General features: G+C 33.1%; 2 protein-coding genes across 2 annotated transcripts in view; one reads left to right on the top strand and one right to left on the bottom strand.

Moving 5' to 3' along the window:
• The window catches only part of LOC115414891 (uncharacterized), a 185,128-nt gene that overhangs the window by 98,257 nt on the left and 65,724 nt on the right, over nt 1-21,147 (top strand). The window lies entirely within an intron of this gene.
• On the bottom strand, nt 7,093-13,646 carry LOC115415113 (protein ARV1-like). The gene is made up of 5 exons (XM_030128569.1): nt 13,507-13,646; nt 11,239-11,358; nt 10,996-11,149; nt 8,948-9,172; nt 7,093-7,358 (listed from the first exon to the last, which is right to left on the bottom strand). The coding sequence occupies exons 1-5, from the start codon at nt 13,600-13,602 to the stop codon at nt 7,231-7,233; spliced, it is 723 nt and encodes a 240-aa protein (XP_029984429.1). The 5' UTR covers nt 13,603-13,646; the 3' UTR covers nt 7,093-7,230.

Genomic DNA, 21,147 nt, shown 5'->3' with positions numbered 1-21,147 from the left:
TGCTGGAAAAGTCAGAGGTTATCCTTAGAATTCTGTTTAGTTTATACATTCTTTTATGTACGTTCTTAGAGATGCATGTGGACAGTGTTTATTTAGACCAGGACTGTCCAACTCATTTTAGTTCAGTTCCATATTCAGCTACATTTGATCTGCAGTGGGCTGGACCAGAAAAATACTAACAGAATTACCTAGAAATAATAACAACTCCAAAGTTTTGTCTATGTTTTAGTGCAAAAAAAATCCCATTAAATTATGAAAATACTTTTATAAACTATCCAAAAAAAAAAAAAAAAAAAAAAATCCTGAAAAAACTGAAATTTAAATTTAAAAATGTAAGAAAACCCCATTAAATTATAAAAATACTTACTTTTATAAACTATCCAAATAAAAAAGATGTGAATAACCTGAAAAAAACTGAAATTTCTTAAGAAAAATAAGTGCAATTTTAACAATATTCTGCCTCAATTTCTCATTTCTACATGTGCATTCTGGATCCGATCTATAGACACTAAACACTGAGGAACAGGCAGAAAAATTGTTAAAATTGTGGTTAATTTTCTACAAACATTTCAGGTTATTCATATTTGTTCAGGTTATTCACATTTTAGTGTTACAGGAGAGTTTGTAAATGTACATATTTTCATAATTTAATGTTATGTTTTGCATTAAAACAAAGAAAAAAAATTTAAGTTGTTAATTCTAGATTTTTTTTTTGGCTTAATTCAAGATTTTTTTTTTTTACTGAATTTAAATTTTTTTTTGGCTTAAGTCAAGAATTTTTGCTACATTTGAGATTTTTTTGTCTTAATTGAAGATTTTTTTTTACTTAATTGAAGTTTTTTTTTTTTTTGGCTTAATTGAAGATTTTTTTTTTTTTTTAAATTGAAGATTTTTTTTTTTTTGCTTAATTCAAAATTTGTTCCTTAATTCAAGCTATTTTTTTTTTTTTGTTGCTTAATTTAATTTAAGACTGTGGAATTTTTGCACTTAGCAAAAACATCCCAGGGGCCGAACTGGACCCTTTGGCGGGCTAAAGCTGCCTACTAAGTAACCTGTTTAAAAATGTTAAATTGTTAAATGTTTATTTTTTATTACTTTTTCATTAAAAAAAAAAAAAAAAAAAAAATAAAGCAAATAGGCTGTTATTTCAACATTGTGGTCTTGCAATTTAAACGGCACCACACCAATTTCTACATATAAATCTGGTTTTGTTCACATACTCTTCCTGTAAAAAGTACAGCTATATTTGATTTAATCGTTAACACAAAAATCTTTTCAAATAAACAACTTTGCATTGCATTTTTACTGACAGTTTTCTTGCAATTTTACAACTTTTCAGTGTTAATTCCATGGTCATTTTTACATTCTATTCTATTCTATTCTATTCTATTCTATTCTATTCTATTCTATTCTATCACAAAAAATGTGGAGAACCTGAACAAATATGAACACAAAACATCTTAAGAAAAGCCACATTTTACCAATATTCTACCCGTTATTAAATGTTTTGTGTATTTGTAGATTCATTGTGATCTGTAAGATTATTCGTAATTTTTATGAAAGCATATTTTGTAAACATCAACGTTTTCATGTAATTTCACTTTTTTACACTAAAATAAAGAGATACATTTAGACTTGCCAATATTTCTAGGTTCTTATGACAGTATTTGACTGGTCTGATCCACTTTAGATGGTATTATTCTGGATATGGAACCTGAACTAAAAGGACTTTAACATCTGTGATTGTTAATATCTGTCATAAATTCACCCCATGGACCAGATTGGACCCTTTGGGGGGCCAGTTTTGGCCCACGGGCCGTACGTTTGACACCCCTGCACTGACACTTCCCAGCCCGTTCGCTCCAGGAGGCTTCATGTAAACAGTTACAGACTGCCATCTACTGGACAAATGGACATAAGGTCATGCCATAAACTGTAGACAGTATTATTACCACGACCTGAGCTGAAATATATGAAGAGCTTTTGTATGAGTGACAGTTAACAGTGGATGCATCTACAGCAGGGCTCTCAAACTCATGTTCTTTCAGGGGTCCGATCTGATCTGCAGTGGGCCGGACCAGGAAAATAAGAACAGAAGAACCCATAAATAATGACAAGTCCAATTTTTTTTCTCTGTTTCAGTGCAAAACAACCCAATTAAATGATGAAAATACTTACTTTTATAAACTATCCAAACAAAAAAGATGTGAATAGCCTGAAAAAAATGGAATTTCTTAAGAAAAATCAGTGCAATTTTAACAATGTTCTGCCTCGGTGTATCATTGGTCCATGTGCATTCTGGATCAGATCCACAGACACCAAACACTGAGGAACAGCAGAAAAGAGTTCAAACTGGGCTGGAGTTTCTACAGACATTTCAGGTTCATATTTGTTCAGGTTATTCACATTTTATTGTTACAGGATAGTTTGAAAATGTCAATATTTTCATAATTTAATGTTATTTTTTTTGCACTAAAACGAAGAAAAAACATTAAAGCTGTCATTATTTATCAACATAATGTAATATTTTTTTTCTCACATCAAACCAAGAAGAAAATATGGAGTCATTAGTTTTTGTAGGTTATTATTTTACTTCAGATCAAATTGGTCTGTATGTGGAAAATGAGTTCCACAGCCTTGACTGTGGAATTTTTGCGCTTTGTAAATTCATCCCACAGGGCCAGAATGGAACCTTTGGCGGGCCCCCTTTGGCCCCTGGGCCGCACGTTTGACACCCCTGACCTATAGTATATGAACATCCACACAGACACATGGTGGTGTTCTTAAATAAAGCTGCAATAAAAGCATTAAACAATCTGCTTTTTTATTCTAAAGTAAGTTTTTCCAGTCGGTTTGGGTTGAGGTGGTTTCTTTTTTGACAGTATTTTTTTTTGGACAGTATTAAAAACATCCTTTCACAAAGACCTGAAGCAGAACGGACGTTACAAAACACAACAAATGCTGTTTTAAAAGAAGAACCTGTTAGTGTGGACATGAAGACGATGATGAAAGAGGATGAAAACCAACATATAAACACAGACTCAGAATTACACTGTTGGACCTTACAGCACAGGTGTCAAACATACGGCCCGTGGGTCAAAACCGGCCCGCCTAAGGGTCCAGTCAGGCCTGTGGGATGAATTTATGAAACGCAAAAATTACACTGAACATATTAACAATGATTTTAGTTCAGGTTCCACATTCAGTCCAATGTGACGTAAAGTGGATCAGACCAGTCTAATAATAACAGAGTAACCCGACAAATGACAACATCTACTCTTTGTTTTAGTGTAAAAAAAAAAAAGTCAAATTATTTGGAAATGTTCCCATTTACAAACTATCCTCTCACAAAAATGTGAATAATCTGAATAAATATGAACAAATGGAAATGTCTTCAGAGAAGGAAGTGTAATTGTACCAATATTCTGCCTGTTATTAAATGTTTTGTGTAGATCTGATCACACTGAAAACCAGACAGAATCACCTCCAGATGAACTTTTCAGTCCGACAGAAGAACTGATTTACAGACAACAGATCTGGAAAATCTGAGTTCAACAAAGCTGAACCAGATCGTTTTCACTTGTTCCTTTGGCAGATTTTTTTTGCTCAATTCAAGATTTTTTGCTTAATTCAAGAATTTTTTTTCTGCTTAATTCAAGTGTTTTTCTTTTTTTTTTTTGTTTAATTTAAGATTTTATGCTTTATTCAAGTTTTTTTTTGCTTAATTCAAGAGGTTTTTTTTGTTTAATTTAAGATTTTATGCTTTATTAAAGTTTTTTTTGCTTAATTCGAAATTTAATGCTTTATTCAAGTTTTTTTTGCTTAATTCGAGATTTTTTTTGTTTAAGATTTCATACTTTATTCAAGTTTTTTTTTTCTTAATTCGAGATTTTATGCTTTATTCAAGTGGGTTTTTTTTTGCTTCGAGATTTTTTGCTTCTTTTCAAGTTTTTTTTGCTTAATTCAAGACTTTTTGCTTTTTCAAGTTTTTTTTTTGCTTTATTCGAGATTTTTTGCTTTTTTTCAAGTTTTTTCTTCTTAATTTAAGATTTTTTGCTTTTTTCAAGGTTTTTTTTTTTTTTGCTTTATTCAAGATTTTTTGGCTTAATTCAAGCTAAAAAATCTGCCAATGGAACAAGTGAAAATTATATTGGTAAATAATACAATAAAGCTAATGTGGTTTGGACATGAGTCATAGATGTGTATTTATAAAACTCAAACAAGCCTTATCTGCACATTTTTACAAATGTTTAATGGTTTCACTGCTTGAAATGCTTCAATATCATGTCCAGTTTCTACTTTAAATTGTTGTATTTGTGTCATATTTTTAACAGTCCATAAATATAGTATTGCACCAACAATAAAAAGGATTTAAATATTTACCTCCATACATTTTTGGTCTTCTATTCATAATTTATTTTTATTTAAATAAGCATTTTTTATTTTATAATGTCATTTTATTACAAGTAAATAACTAATACAAGAAAAAAAAAAAAAAAGCTGACACAATAGTAAAAATGTGTATAAACAATGATCTTCATCCTTTCTTCGGTGGCTGGTACAGTCTGTGGTTTTGGTCCACAGTGTGTTCTGGTACCAGACTGACCCCTGCTGGTCACAGTGTGTAACACCAAAACTACAGAAAACCACTTCAACTGAAACATCAGCTGATAATCTGAGCTGTTTCACCCACATTTAGTGTTTTGATCCTAGTTTGTCCGATTATTTGGATGGATTTGCTTAGATATTTTTCTAAAAGCTGAAATAGTAGCAATTTATAATAACACCAGTTCAACCAGTCTGCTCACAGTACATATAAAATAAATAAATAAAATCCCCTCATTCCATTCACACAGTTTTGCTTTGAGTTTTTTTTTAGGTTTCCTTGTACAGTAAGAATTTAAGAAGTCATAACCCTTAAAGACCTAAAACTATTTATGGGTCAACTTCTACATTAATTTTTCTCTACATCTAACATTTCCTTTGTGATTTATTGCCATTTATTATAAAATCATCCTCTGAATTTTGCATTTTTCAGTGTAAATCTTGTATTTTCCTATATTTAATTCACTGATCTTGTAGATCAATGAGATTTTCCTAGTCAAATAAAGATAATAACAATAATAATAATAATAATAATAATAATAATGTTCATAAAAGCTCAGAGTAAATTCAACAGTTATATCAGAACTGAAAGTAAAAGTGACGTTTTCAGTGAAATCTCTCATTATCCGATCATAAACCCAGTGTGTCCATCCACTGTCATTGATCCAGCTCCATGGGTTTTACTGGTGAATCAATGTTGTAGAAGATGACGGTGTTTCCATGGTAACTACGGAGCCTCTGAACGTCCAAATGACTCATATCTGATGACCATGAAAAGATGAAGAACTGTATTTTACACCAATTATTGACATGTATTAATAGGACTAGTGGATCCACAGGTATTCAACAGTTCAGATCACTAGATGGTTTTGGATGTTTAGGTCTTTAAGGGTTAAAAATCCAAAGCACATCATTAATTTATGGCGTTGGGCGAAAACAGTCTGCTCTAAAAATGAATGATGATGTGGGTGTGTACATTTCTGTTAAATATTTCACCAATGAGCTAAAGAATGAAAACCTCAGAGTCTGTGTTTGTTCTTTCAGATCAGGAGTCGGTCCAAGGCTGGTGTCAGCGTCTGTTTTTTTTTTTTTAACCACTCTAGAAAATCTCCTCTTGATTTAATGCCCCTGTACACTGCAAAAATCTAAATCTTACCAAGTGTATTTTTCTCATTTCTAGTCCAAATATCTGATCACACTTAAAATCTGACAGAATCACCTGAAGAGGAACTTTACAGTGAGACAGAAGAACTGATTTATAGACAATAGATCTGGAAAATCTGATTTAAAGAAATCTGAACAAGATCATTTTCACTTGGATCACTGGCAGATTTTTTTTTTTTGCTGAATTCAAGATTTTTTTTTGCTTAACTCAAGGTTTTCTTCCTCTTGATTGAAGTTTTTTCTGCTTAATTTAAGATTTTTTGCTTTATTCAAGTTTTTTTTTGCTTAATTCAAGAATTTTTTTTTTGCTTAATTCAAGATTTTTTTTTTACTTAATTCAAGATTTTTTTTGCTTAATTCAAGATTTTTTTTTTACTTAATTCAAGATTTTTTTTTGCTTAATTCAAGATTTTTTTTTTTTTGCTTAATTTGAGTTTTTTTTCTCTTAATTCAAATTTTTTCTGCTTAATTTAAGATTTTTTGCTTTATTCAAGTTTTTTTTTTGCTTAATTCCAGATTTTTTTTTTTACTTAATTCCAGATTTTTTTTTTTTGCTTAATTCAAGAATTTTTTTTGCTTAACTCAAGATTTTTTTTACTTAATTCAAGATTTTTTTGCTTAATTCAATTTTTTTTTTTTTTTTTTACTTAATTCAAGTTTTTTTTCTTTTTAACTTTATTCCAGATTTTTTTTTGCTTAATTCAAGAATTTTTTTTCCTTAATTCAAGATTTTTTCTTAGTTCCAGATTTTTTTTTGTTTAAGATTTTATGCTGTGTTCAAGTTTTTTTTTGCTTAATTCAAGATTTTTTGCATTATTCAATATTTTTTGCTTAATTCAAGATTTTTTTTTTTCCTATTTTCAAGTTTTTTTTTTTTTCTTAATTCAAGATTTTTTGCTTTTTTCAAGTTTTTTTTTTTTTTTTTGCTTAATTCAAGATTTTTTTTTTTTTTTTTTTTCCTATTTTCAAGTTTTTTTTTTTCTTAATTCAAGATTTTTTGCTTTTTTCAAGTTTTTTTTTTTTTTCTTAATTCAAGCAAAAACATCTGCCAATTGAACAAATAAAAATTATCTTGGTAAGATTTCTTGAAATCAGATTTTCCAGATCTATTGTCTATAAATCAGTTCTTCTATCTCACTGAAAAGTTCCTCTGTAGGTGATTCTGACTGATTTTAAGTGTGATGAGATATTTTGATTAGAAATGAGAAAAATACACGTGGTAAGATTTAGATTTTTGCAGTGTACCGATACAGAACATGTCGGATCTGCTGCATTTTTGTGTCTCTTGCAGCAGTTTTTTTCCGTCAAATCAGTGACTCTTCTGAATGAACAGAGAAGAATTTACTCCATAAAGGCACAAAGAAGAAGCACAAAACAGCAGAACAGGAGAGGAAGTTAGAGAACGTCCCTGTTGTTTCCAGCTTTTCAGTTCTTACAGTCACAGGTCTGATGAAGCGTCGGTCACTGAAACGCCAACATGTCCTGGATGGTCCATGGAAGTCGTTTACAGATCTGAGACACACAACCCTCTGACAGTAAACCGACGAACACAGCCATGACGGAGATGTGTCTGCTGCTGTTCAGGATCACTGGACAAAAAGACAAGAGCAGTTAACGCTTTAAGCATGTTACATTGTTACAATAAAATTTTTAATTTATAGCCAAAGAGTGCTGTATTAATGTTGGCGGTTTTATGTGTTGTTTCTGTCACCTGCCTAGGGACTACAGATGAAAAGGAGTTATTTTGACTAATTCTGGTGTATTTACATGAATATATTTTTTATACTTTCATCTTCATTAATATGCATGATCCCTATTAAAGCTACGGGAGACTTTCGGGACCAATTTTTCATCAGATCTGTCAAACCTCAGTCATGTCCTCAGTATCATGAATCTGTTCGTCTGTCTGTCATTACTCACCTGAATCTCTTGCATTACGGTGAACAGTTTCTTAGTTTCATCCACCAGAAACAAACCATGTGTTTACAAACAGACTCGGGAGGGAACTCTGGAATCTTCGGAATTTTGTCACGACATGCATTGTGGGAAACGCCGGTTCACGCTGCTGTCTGACAGCAGCAGTGGCAGCGCGAGCCTATGATATTATATGGATGAAACAAACACGACGCGGAAACGGCTGAAATGCAGAAACGGCTGGAGGAATATGCATAGAGGGAAGGGAGCTCCTGTTGTTTCTGCGTCGTGTCTGTTCCAGCTGCTGCTGTCAGACAGCGGCGTGAACCGGCGTTTCCCACAATGCACGTTGCGACAAAATTCCCAAGATGCCCGAGTGACCTCCTGGCTCTGTTTGTAAACACATGGTTTGTTTCTGGTGGATGGAACTAAGAAACTGTTCACTGTAATGCAAGAGATTCAGCTGAGGAATGACAGACAGACGAACAGATTCATGATACTGAGGATAGGACTGAGGTTTGACAGGTCTGATGAAAAATTGGTCACAAAAGTTTCCCGCAGCTTTCAATAAACCAATAAATAAAATAAAAAATACATCATAACTGAAACGGACCATAGCTCCAGGTAGTCATCTAAACAAATGAAAGAAAGCATGAAATCAAATTATTTACCTCATTGGTTTTTCTATTCTTTCCATTTATAACTGAATTTTCAGCATAAACATTATGTTGTTTTTTTTGCTGCAGCACGAAAAATTTTTATAAGATATTTATCATTTATTGTCAAATCATCAGGAAGATGTCCGAACAAAAGTGGTAAAGTGGGTTTGTGTAATTTAAAACCCAAAATCTGTTGTATTTTTTTTCCAACACCTTTCTAAAAAGTTGTAATTTTCATTGCGTTGTTCATGTTTAGTAATCCATCCATTATCTTCCGCTTCTTCTGGGGCCGGGTCGCGGGGGCAACAGTCTAAGCAGGGATGGCCAGACTTCCCTCTCCCCAGACTCCTCCTCCAGCTCTTCCGGGGGGACCCTGAGGCGTTCCCAGGCCAGCCGAGAGACATAGTCTCTCCAACGTGTCCTGGGTCTTCCTCGAGGTCTCCTCCCGGTTATGTTTATGTTTATTAATTTTGTTGTTTATTCTGTTCATTTTACTGATCTATTTCATTGCCAACCATCCACTCTCTTCAAATCCCACCGAGTAAGAAAAGCACATACGTTTGCCGTCGTATCCGACCTCTGCTAATGACATCACGTTCTCGTACCTCTGATGGCCTGTGAGTTCGACGTCAGCACAAACAGCTTGATGAGGCCGAGGCAGAGCGGCGAGTAGTCGTGTTCCCAGATGACGGTGGGGATGAGGAGGACTTTTCCGTAACAGGACAGCAGCAGCGCCCTGAGGAGCAGCCTGAACTCAACGGTTCCGCCTTTTAGACGAACCACAACCAACCACAGACACAGCAGCACGCCGCCACAGAACGCCGCCAGCTCTGGAACACAAACGTCAACTGGAAATCACTCCATCTGAAACGGCTCATGGATGGGCTTCACACCCCGCTATTTATACAATTAACATCCCATATTCACTGGGATCAGACTCTCACATATAAGAAATGTCTGCTTTTTTTAACTGTAGGATTTCTATCCTAGAAGTGGTTCAAAAGAAACGACATAAATATAACTGTAACCCTCTTGAATGTATGAGCTAATGCTAATGTTATATATTATGTGTATATGTTAGGGTGGCAAAATACAGAAACCAAATTTCCCTGTGAGAATAGAATAGAATAGAACAGAATAGAATAGAACAGAATAGAATAGAACAGAATAGAATAAAATAGAATAGAACAGAATAGAATAGAATAAAATAGAACAGAATAGAACAGAACAGAACAGAACAGAACAGAACAGAATAGGCTTTATTGTCATTACAAAGGCTGTGCAACAACACTGCAGGTGGTATCTGCCAGTAACAGTGCACTATTCAACTAAAGACAACATAATAAAATACAGACATATATTAAAAATATATATATAAAAGTGCGCAACAGAAATATGTGCATATTAGACGTATATAAAATAAAATTATACTGAGGCAGGTTAACCTTTAAACCACCACCTTTGCCTCTTAGAATGTAATATTAACATGAAATTTTATATAGAGAATAATTCAGTCATCCATAAAAAAGGAAGAATAATAAATACTACAACCTTATTGCTCAGTGATTAATATAGTAGAACATGTCTGACTAAAGTTGCTGCCAAATGTGCTATTGTTTAAAAGTCACCTGGTCATCTTCACTGTTACTAGTCAATAAAAACACTGACACAAAAACAACCATCTTTTACAAATATAAGCAATAGTTTATATGTGATACGTCAGAATTTTGAGACCTGAACCAAGGAGAAGCAGCTGTGTTTCAGCGAGATGCATGAAATCAGTGTTATTCCACCAAACATTGATTCGTGAACTCTATCTAAGTCAATGTGTTGTTTAAAAATCCACGTCTCTGCATTATTCAACATCTACAAATGCTAAATTTGTTGTTACTATGTCCAGTTGTTATTTTCTCAAAGACGGTTCATGTCCGGATCTGGATCTTTTTTTTTGTTCAAAGTGTTTTTTATTACATATCAAGTCACAGAAAAAATGTAATACAGTCATTGTTCTTTTTTTTTTGTTTTTAAACCCAAACCCACGAACATTCCCACCCTGTTGCACCAAAAAAAAAAAAAAAAAGGATAATTGACAATAAAAATAATAAATAAATAAGGAATACAGATATTAGTCACAGACTTAATAAGACGATTGTGGAATAAGTGAGGGATCTACCTTTTTTCTGTGATTCAGAACTGGTTGCCAGGTACTGAAAAACTTAGTCGGATCTGGATCTTTATGGCTTCTCGACCACTGACAGGGAAATTATTAAGAGTTTTATTAGTATCTCAGGAATTAAGACCATTATTTCATGGTTTTTCATGGTGTGATACTAAAACTGTGAGCGTTGAGGGTAAAATCTCATCTGTTCCACCACAAATAACTTCAAATAACTGGTGGTAGAAACATGAATCCAAATCTTGAGGAGTATGTTTAAAGTGTCACACATCTGGTTTATATCATACTGTGTTATATTTTCTTTAGTGTATTTAAGATCTAATAAAATGATTCAGTGTAGGGGATATGATGTCTTGTCTGGTTTTATTTAGAATTTAGGAAGAACACAATTAAAAAACAAAACAAAACAATAAACTGTAAAACCAGTGACTTCTGAGTATTACACTACTATACTATTCTGTTTTGGTTTTAACTTACCAAGGGCTGCTAATGCGAACATGCCATAGAACTCCCATTCCTTGGTGTATCTGATGATGTCTGCAGGGTCACTGCTGTGTTCAGATCCATGGAGTAAAGACCATCTGAGGTAGGCCTCGCACAGCAGGAAGAACACACACAACTTCCAGTGAATCTGCAGAAAATATAAAAGAAAACAAACTGAAAGACCATGTAATCGCCTGAGATATCACTTTTCATTTGTATATATGTCAAAGGTATTACATTCAGGCTTGAGTTGAACAAAATGTGTCTGAAAGCCTGTGATTTGCACAAAATGGCGTCGATGAGAATGATGACTGGGTCGTACTCGATGTACTTGTCCACCGGCTTCTGACAAGACTCCTGCAGAAAAAGACACAAGAGTAACATCTACTCAAACACTGTCAAACGCTTTCTGTTCCAGAAGAGATTGATAGCATAATGAATGAACAATTTATTTTGAACATTCGTATTACAGACAGTGTATGAAATATTTATATCAACAGACTTCTCCATATATGCAGCTTGAAAAGGAGCAGGAAGAAGCAAAAGCTATACAATAGATAGAAGACTGTATATAACATACATTCCTTAAAACAACAAAAATCACAATAAGGTCTAAATGAAAACAATACTGACCTACGTAAACAATATTTATGAGGTGTGTGTTGTTTTATATAAACCAGTGCTTCCAAACCTTTTTTAACTCCTGACCCCATTTTCACAAATTTCTGGCGACCCCACACATTCAAAACGGAGACTATTTTTTTTTTTTTGTTGCTAAAATTAATTTGTTTTTGATCATGTTATAGTTTGCTATACTATGTTGCAAATAAACATTAATTTTTGGACGACATCTAGTCTATATAATGTATATTATTCTGGACAAAGGCAGTAAAGCCAGGTGTAGATTACTGTATAAAGTGAGAATTGGATTTTCCTTGGTGAGGATTAGTGATGTAACGATAACCGATATAACGATAAACCACGGTAAAATTGCAGACGGTTAGTATTACCGTTTAAATTCTAATTATCATGATAAGCATGTTTAATTCCTGCACTTTTAGGGAAAAAAAATCCCATGTCAAGATATGTTTTTATGTCACATATTTGAGTACAGTTTTAATTTATTACAATTTTAATTTTATATACCTAATATTTAGAACCAATATTCACTTTTAAAGTCTTTGAAAAGGTTTATTAAGCATCTGTGTGTTATTTATGCAATAAAGTAAATACATTTTTCAAATCAGATTTTTTTTGTGTGTTTTTTCTCCTTTTGTGTTGATATAGTAGTTTAAAGTGAAAAAATAATAGGCAGATGATATAAATGAAGTTGTGCTGAAAAAAAAGATCCCAAACATGGGTATAGTAAACATTTGTTTATATAGTATATAAAGGCAAAATCAAAAGGACTGAAAAACGGACAAAACAGGCTCAGACCACTAAGGGTTAATATTTGAATGTTTCTGCAACAGAAAGTACATTGTGCCAATTATCTTATTTTTTTTTTATTTTTTTCAAAATACAACTTGGTTAAATTATTTCAGTGTGTGTATTAGTACTTTTTGAACATTTTGAGCACAATTTCAACAATACCACGATAATAATGATAACCGTGATAATTTTGGTCACAGTAACCGTGATATGAAACTTTCATATCGTTACATCCCTATACTACACATAATATTATCAATATGATAATTAAAGAAATATACATAAATAAGTGCAAAAGTTGTTATGTTATTAAAGTTCTGTGTTTATACAAATAATGGTTTTCATTTAAGGTGATATAGAGAAGAACTAAAGCTGTGGAGGGAAAAGTACCTTCGTTTTTCTCTGTGATCTAATGGGGTTGAAATAATGCACAAGTACCAGTACTCGTACCTGTACTCGAGTAAAAGTATTTATAAATTCCATCAGAGCCAAAGTATTGTGTTTGTTTGTTCAGTCCAGGTCTTACACTGTGCTCTTTTTGTGTTGTCAACATGCTTTTATATTTCATTGTTTTCATATCCCTCTCTGATATTGGGTTTTAAACACATGCTTCTTTACTTCAAAAATTAAATGCATGGATATTTTGTAACTCCACAGATAAAAAACTAGATCGCATTGTTTTTTTTCATGCCTAAGGAGGAATAAAAACACTGAAGAAAAAAATCTTGACTAAGGTTCTCACAATTAATACATGAAGGGGTTAATATACATATAGATACAGAGCTAAGTGTTACAGAGGAATTATACAATACTTCAAAGTACCTATAACAATAATTTGACAATAATTGGTTTATTATGAGGAGAGGGTGCTTCGTTTGTCTATTATTCACTGATATAATAAGATATTTACTTGAACTGAAAAGGTTTACTTTATTTTTCTAGTTTTAGTCTCAGGAAGGATGAAAACGTCACATCAACTGAGTGACATGTTAGCTAAAGCTAGCATCTACACAAGATAAACACGTAATATAAAACAAAACCACTGAAATATAACACAGAAAACAGACCACATACACATATTGTTATCTTTAAGATGCCGTTACTGTAATCTCTGTGCAGCTCCGTCGCTTTTTCGTTGCATTCAACACATCTGAAGACATCTTTTCCCATTCTTCGCCTGTAAACACAACAGTGTTAACCCGGAAGTACTCTGGTGTACTTCCGGAAAGTGAGATTTTAAATTATATTGTAAGATTAGTATGCATTATGTTTACCGCATGATTTTATATGTATACGTTTTTTTTTTTCTTTTTGTAAGCAATACAAGATAATTTTTACCGCAAAATCTGTGCATTATTGCCATTTTCGTCGACATAATGCGGGTTAAACTAAATTATATTATTAATAAAAAGACATAAATGCTGCTGTTAATCACAATTGTAGATTTACGTTGATTGAAATTGTATTTATAAAGCAATTTGAAAAAAGTAATCAATTCTGCATGTTATAATTGTCAACATCTTCTTTTTCATTATTTAAAAAGCATCTGAAAAGGACTCCAATTCATGAAAAAAATTTAAGGCTGTATAGCATTTGGTTTGTGTTCGATGATTTGTAATTTGATTTGCATTTTTACTGTTTTTACTTTAGCTTATTATTTCAGTTATATTGTATTTTTAATTCTTTTTTTTTTTTTTTTTTTTCTTTCCTGTGTATCGTTTATTTCCAGGCAGGTATTCACATAAGCCTTTTTTAGCTTCTGACCTCTCCTGCACAATGATGTTCCTTGTTTGAATTTTATTTATTTATTTATTTATTTATTTTTTATTTTCTCTTGCTGGTTTATGATGTGCAAATAAATAAATAAATAAATAAATAAATAATTTATGTTTTTTATTGAACAATGAACAATTGAACAGTGTGTATACATAACAGTACACATCAAAATAGGAAAAAAAAAAAAAATACCTTTCACAATATATTTTAAATTTCCAACATATAGAAACAAATGTAAGTAAAAAAAAAAAATTTAAAAAAAAATACATAAAAATGAAATAAAAAAGCTCGGGGTATAAAATATAAATTATATAACATTAAAAAAATCCTTGCTGTTTTAACTATATCTTGCCTCGTCCTTTGTGCTCTGTTGTCCACTCTGATTTAGTTATTTATTTTTCTTTCTGCTTCAATATTTTCATTACACCTCAAATGTCTAAAAATTATTGTTATTATTATTTTTGTTTGTTTGTTTTTTGTTTCTGATAGTTGTAATAGTTGTGTTTCATCATTCCACCATGTCTCAAATGTATTTCTATATTTCTCTTTTGTAATGTTCATCCCATTCTTGTTCTGTAAATTTGCTTTGTGCCAATAAAAAAAAAAACAAACAAAAGAAAAACAAAAACATGCAGTGTACACTAGCCAGACAATTTAAATTTAAAAGAAGTTGTTAAAATATGTAAAAGAGCCATAAACAAAGATTAAATGACATTTAAAAAAAACACAACAAAAAACATGCAGTGCACACTAGCAAGACAATTTAATAAAAAAAAAAAAAGGTGTTAAAATATGTAAAAGAGCCATAATTAAAGATTAAATGACATTTAAAACAAACAAACAAAAAAACATGCAGTGTACACTAGCAAGACAATTTAAATTTAAAAAAAGTTGTTAAAATATGTAAAAGAGCCATAATTAAAGATTAAATGATATTTAAAAAAACAAACAAAAAAACAAAACAAAAAAACACACAAAAACAAAAAAACATGCAGTGTACACTAGTAAGACAATTAAAATTAAAAAAAGTTGTTAAAATATATAAAAGAGCCATAACTAAAGATTAAATGACATTAAAAAAAAAAAAAAAATCGCGCGTGAGGGGGGCGTGTCCGCTCGGCTTCTTGTAGCTCGGCTTCCGCTGTGTCGTCACACATGTAGCCCAACATGGCCCCCGCCAGTAGCCGGGCTGTTGTTGTGGTCGCGCTCTTACTGCTCTACCTGAGTCGGTCCATCTTCTCCACCGAGTATTTCTCCACCCTGACGCTGTTCAACAACGAACTCCACAAGCAGGGATGCAGCTCTCTGTCCGAGTGGGAGGAATACGCGGCGGACTGCGGTAAAGTCAATCTTTTTGCTGCTACTTTGCCACGTCCTCTTCGGTCCAACTGTCACCGTCCCCCGGTTAGCTAACCCCCGACGGTCGGCTAGCATCAGGCAGCCGCTGTCACAGCCCCACAGCCGAGGAGGAGGATAAGCTCTTCCTCTCGCTGAACTGCGGGTTAAATTGGATTTGGAGCCAAAGATCAGAGAAGAAAAATGGGTGGAAATGACACGAAGAGCAGCCAATGAAAAAGTCAGAAGTAACTCCATAGTGAAGCTGTTCCAGAGCTGAGCACTGAACTCCAGCCAACACTGACTGTAGTGTTCAGTATGTTTACATGTTACTGACTCACCAGGACATTTAAGTGCATTTGTCTTCTGCCTTTTGCTCTTCATTATGTCTGTGTTACAGCTTATAACAGGGGTGGCAACTCATTTTAGTTTAGGCGCCACATTCAGCCCAATATGATCCAAGTAAAATAATAGCATAATAACCCATGCATAGTGTCAACTCCAAAGATTTATATTTGTTTTGGAGAAAAATTTAATTATAGTATGACAATGTTTACATTTTTATGGAAGAGAATTAGGGCCACTGGGGGAAAAAAGGTCCAATGTATATATTTTTTGTTATTATTCTAAGATTAAAGTCAGAATTCTGAGAAAAAAGTCAGAATTTTTGAGATTAACCCTTTCATGCATTAATTTTGAGAACCTTAGTCAAGATTTTTTTCTTCAGTGTTTTTATTCCTACTTAGGCATGAAAAAAAAACAATGCGATCAAGGTTTTTTTTTTCTGTGGAGTTACAAAAATATCCATGCATTTAATTTTTGAAGTAAAGAAATGTGTTTAAAACCCAATATCAGAGAGGGATATGAAAACTGAAATAAAAACATGCTTAATGCTGCTAATCTGATGTCTTCTCACATTTTAACATATTCTAATGCTATTAATTCCTCACTTCATCGAGATAATGTCCAAAAAAAAAACCTTCTTGTCTAACAAATAACAACTGATTTACACTCAAACATGTCAGTGCAGATCAGGTTTATCAAGAACAGTAAAGTTACAGTAATGGTCTGAATGTCAGGATATGAGATGATGCGTAAGTGTCCACTGTGTTGGCTGATATGGAACTAAAACAACTAAACCCATGAATATACAAGAGAACAGCTGGAGAAGAACTGTCCACTGGAGTGACTTATGCATGAAAGGGTTAAAATCAGAATTCTCAGCAAAAAGTCAGAAATTCTGACTTTTTTTTCCAGAATAATAGTAAAAAAATACATATATGGGACCTTTTTTTTTTTTTTTTTTTTTTTTCCCTTCCAGTGGCCCTAATCCTCTTCCGTACATCTATAAACTGGCTTTTTATTAAGAAAAATAAGCATTGTATTTATTTCGTGCTATCTTGCTTCATCTGGTGAATGTCCAGTATATTTATGGAAATTCTCAGCCTCTATATTTCAGGGGTGTCAAAGTCAGTCAGACCAGTGAAATCATAATAGTGAAAAAAGTAAAATTCCCTCATGAAAATATTACATCTAGTAAGAAAAATAAGTGAAATTTTTCTCATGTGCTTTACAACTTACAGATCACAGTGGATCTACAAATACACAAAACATTAGTAACAGGCAGGAATAGTATGCAACTAACACACTCACTTCTTTAAATTAGACTGAAATTCAATGAAAAACTCACTAAACTAACCTGACACTGAACCTTATTTCAGTGTCGGTACCAAACTCCAGTCAAAAAATGCAACATTTTGCATGGCCTTGCTGCATAGTTCAAGTAGATACACATAAATAAACAACAAACATTTTTCACTTTGCACTTCTGCTAAATATGGCATGGAATTAACAGATCCAGCTTGTATTTTTTTTTTATTTTTTTTTATTTTTTTAAACCAAATCAAACCCTTACTGTAGCTTAATACAGATGTGAACACCAAAAAACAATGAATTCATAATTTCCATGGTGCTCATCTGAAGTAGGATTAATTACACATACATGAAACATTTATAATCTTGTTAAAAATGAGTATAGGAAGCATTCTGCATGCAACTAACACACACAGGTCTTTAAATTTCACCAAATATCAATGAAGAACTCGCTAAACTGACTTTATACTGAGGTTTCATGCAGAGGTCATTGAACACCAATCAAAAAACAGTAGGCATACGTATATTCACAATAAAACTTATTTAAATCACATCGCTCTTCTGCTGTGTTTGGCACAAAACTAACATCCAACTGGTTAAATCTTCCAAATTTCCCCAAAAAACTCTTAAAACTAACTTCATGATATAATGTTACAAGAGAGTTCACCACCCAAATCTGGTAACAACAGCATTTATTCCACCGTGAAACCGATCTAATTCAGCATAAATATTCAGCTGCTACATTCTGCATGACCCGAACACACCCCGCTGATTAAACTTTTACCAAATCTCAGCCTGAAGGCACAGTATTTACACCCTGCAGTAATGGAATGGCATCTGAACCGATACTGATAGAAATTCCAGACGTATCAGTAGGATGACGTAAAAATTAAGTTAATGTAGTGGAGCACAGTCCCAGAGCTTCACTAGAATAACATTAATAAAAGGAGTTTATTTGACTCAACCACTGCTCTGTGAAACAATAGAGAACACAGCACAATATAAACTATACAGTATTAAAACACTGGAGACATGAGGTTCAGTGTGAATGAAGAACTGGTCGTACGAGTTCAGTTCATGTGTGTGTATTTATAGTAATTTGTAAAACATCAGGAAGCCCACAGGGAGTGTTTTGCATGTTTTAATGAGTGAATCATGCAAAGTACAAGTGACAGTATTAGTTTTCGATACTTGTCCAGCTTCTCAAACAGACCGAGCGCTTACCTTTAGTTTTAGATACAGGCTTGGAGTCAATAAAACTCATTCAGCCCAATTTAACGTCAAGTGGGCCAGACCAGTAAAAAAAACAAAACATAATATATAAATAACATAATAATGAGAATTTTTTTTTCTGTGTTTAAATGCAAAAAAGTAAGGTTAAATGAGAAGTGTTTACATTTACAAACTATCCATTCATCAAAATATGAAAAACCTGAAATGTTTGAAGAAAAAGAAGTGCAATTTTAACATAATTATGCCTCCGTTTATCATTTACACATGTGCCTTACAACTTGCAGATCACAGTGGATCTACAAACACACAAAACATTTAGTAACAGGCAGATAATTGTTGGAATTTGGCGTGTGGAGCTAAAATGAGTTCGATACAGTTGACTCTTAAGATCTTCAGTGTAGTTTTTTGCACAAATTCATCCTCTAGATTGGAACCTAATCTAGAACCCGGTAATTACTTCATCTGTCTCTCTTCTCATCCTGACTTTAATGATCTTTTACACTGGTTTAACCATCTTTTATGGCAGTTTAACCAACTTCTACTTTGTTTTAACCATCTCTAGTTTGCTTTTGCTTTTTTTTTTTTTTTACATATTTGATGAACTTTTAGTTTATTTCAACTGTCTTTGAACTTAGTGTAGCCAACTTTTAGTTTGTTTAAACCATCTCTTAGTTCAGGATTATCATACTTCACTACTCAGATAGTTTGCTTTGAGCATCTATTGAACCTAGACCTGATCCACTGAACCAACCCCAGATCATAACACTGTCCCCACAGGCTTGTACTGTAGGTACTAGGCATGATGGGTAATGACTTCATCTGCCTCTCTTCTCATCCTGACTTTAATGATCTTTTAGAACGGTTTAACCATCTTGTATGCTTGTTTAATCAATTTCAGGTTTGTTTTAACCATTTCTAGTTTGTTTTTGCCGTCATTTAGACCAGGACAGGGGTCACCAACCCTGGTCTTCGAGGTCTACTATCCTGCATGTGTTAGATGTATCCCTCTTCCAACACACCTGATTCAAATGATAAGCCTATCATCCAACTGCAGAAGCCTGATAACGACTGTCAGGTGTGTTGGAAGAGGCAAACATCTAAAACATGCAGGATAGTAGCTCTGGAGGGCCAGGGTTGGTGACCCCTGATTTAGACATATTTGATCAACTTTTAGTCTCTTTCAACTGTCTTTCAGCTTAGTTTAGCCATCTTTAATTTGTTTAAACCATCTTTTTGTTTAGTTTAATTATACTTAACTAGAAATTGTTTGATTTTTAGCACCCTTTAGATTTGTTTTACCAGATTTTAGTCTGTTTTAATGATCTTTTTAATGAATTTTACCATCGTTTTTATGGTTTTACTAATGTCTAGTCTGTTTAAACCGTTTCTGAACTTGGTTATTTTAGTTTTTAAGCTGGACTCATTAGACCATATGACTTTTTTCCTTTGAAATCCAGTCCAAACTGATGGTTGTTTAAGAGATGACAAGCTCCTCACTTCGTCAGTTAAAGGGTTAAAGAACTGGAACATATTAATCACTGCAGTAATTACCCAATGGGAGGATTGGAACTAATTTGAGTTAAATCCAGGAGAAGTAACAATATTATCGTTTTATCCCCAGCCATACTACATTGTAAAACAACTTTGAATTCCCAAAGGGTAATATTTCAAATGAAGAGAGGGAAGAATAAATGGACATGTGAGCTTGTATATCAGAGCTGTAATTGGACACACTAATTGTTTTGACGTGGTGGGAGTAGTTTACAGAGTGGAACTCACCTGCTGGCTTCGTCTAAATTCTTGAAATACTTGTGCTTTCAGAGTCGTCCATTTTACAGCTGGAGGACCCGGACTGCGAGGAGGGAAGTAACCCGCCCTGCGAGTCGGTCTTTTCACTGAATGCAGAAAAGATCCTGGTGAGATATGAGATCATGCATGAACACACCCAGAGTGGAAACGATACACTGGAAAAAATCCAAATCTTACCAAGTGTATTTTTCTCATTTCTAGTCCAAATATCTCATCACGCTTAAAATAAGACATAATCACGTAAAGAGTAACTTTTCAGTGAGATATAAGAACTGATTTTTAGACAATAGATCTAGAAAATCTGATTTCAAGAAGTCTTACCAAGATTTTTTTTGCTTAATTCAAGCTAAAAAAATCTGCCAATGGAACAAGTGAAAATTATCCTGGTAAGATTTCTTGAAATAAGATTTTCCAGATCTGTTGTCTAAAAATAAGTTCTTATATCTCACTGAAAAGTTCCTCTGTAGGTGATTATGTCTTATTTTAAGTGTGATGAGATATTTGCATTAGAAATGAGAAAAACACACTTAAGATTTAGATTTTTTCCAGTGTATCAGGTGGTCATGGGTCATAACATCAGCGCCATCATTAACACAACTGTTACTGTTATTTAAGTCATAACAGTCACTTAAATAACAGTAATAGTTGTCATAATAGTCATAGTAATCATGACCATAATACGCTTTTTTGTTCTTCTGCTCTTAATTAAGAGTAATCAAGGGCTCCAAAGAAAAATAAAGTAATATATTATGAAACTATAAGAGCAGAACACAATTACAAATGATCCGAATTCATACAGAATTCAAAGCCTTGTTAAATAAGTCATTTTTTGTGCTGTGAATATATGACAAAGTTCCTGTTTTTGCAGATTGGCTGATTGCCAGCTTTCTGAATGTGTCGTCCAGGTTC

The sequence above is a fragment of the Sphaeramia orbicularis genome, chromosome 24 (genome assembly GCF_902148855.1).
Source record: "Sphaeramia orbicularis chromosome 24, fSphaOr1.1, whole genome shotgun sequence".
Lineage (NCBI taxonomy): Eukaryota > Metazoa > Chordata > Actinopteri > Kurtiformes > Apogonidae > Sphaeramia > Sphaeramia orbicularis.
Note: the sequence above shows the minus strand (reverse complement) of the source record. Positions and strands in the feature narration are given on the sequence as shown.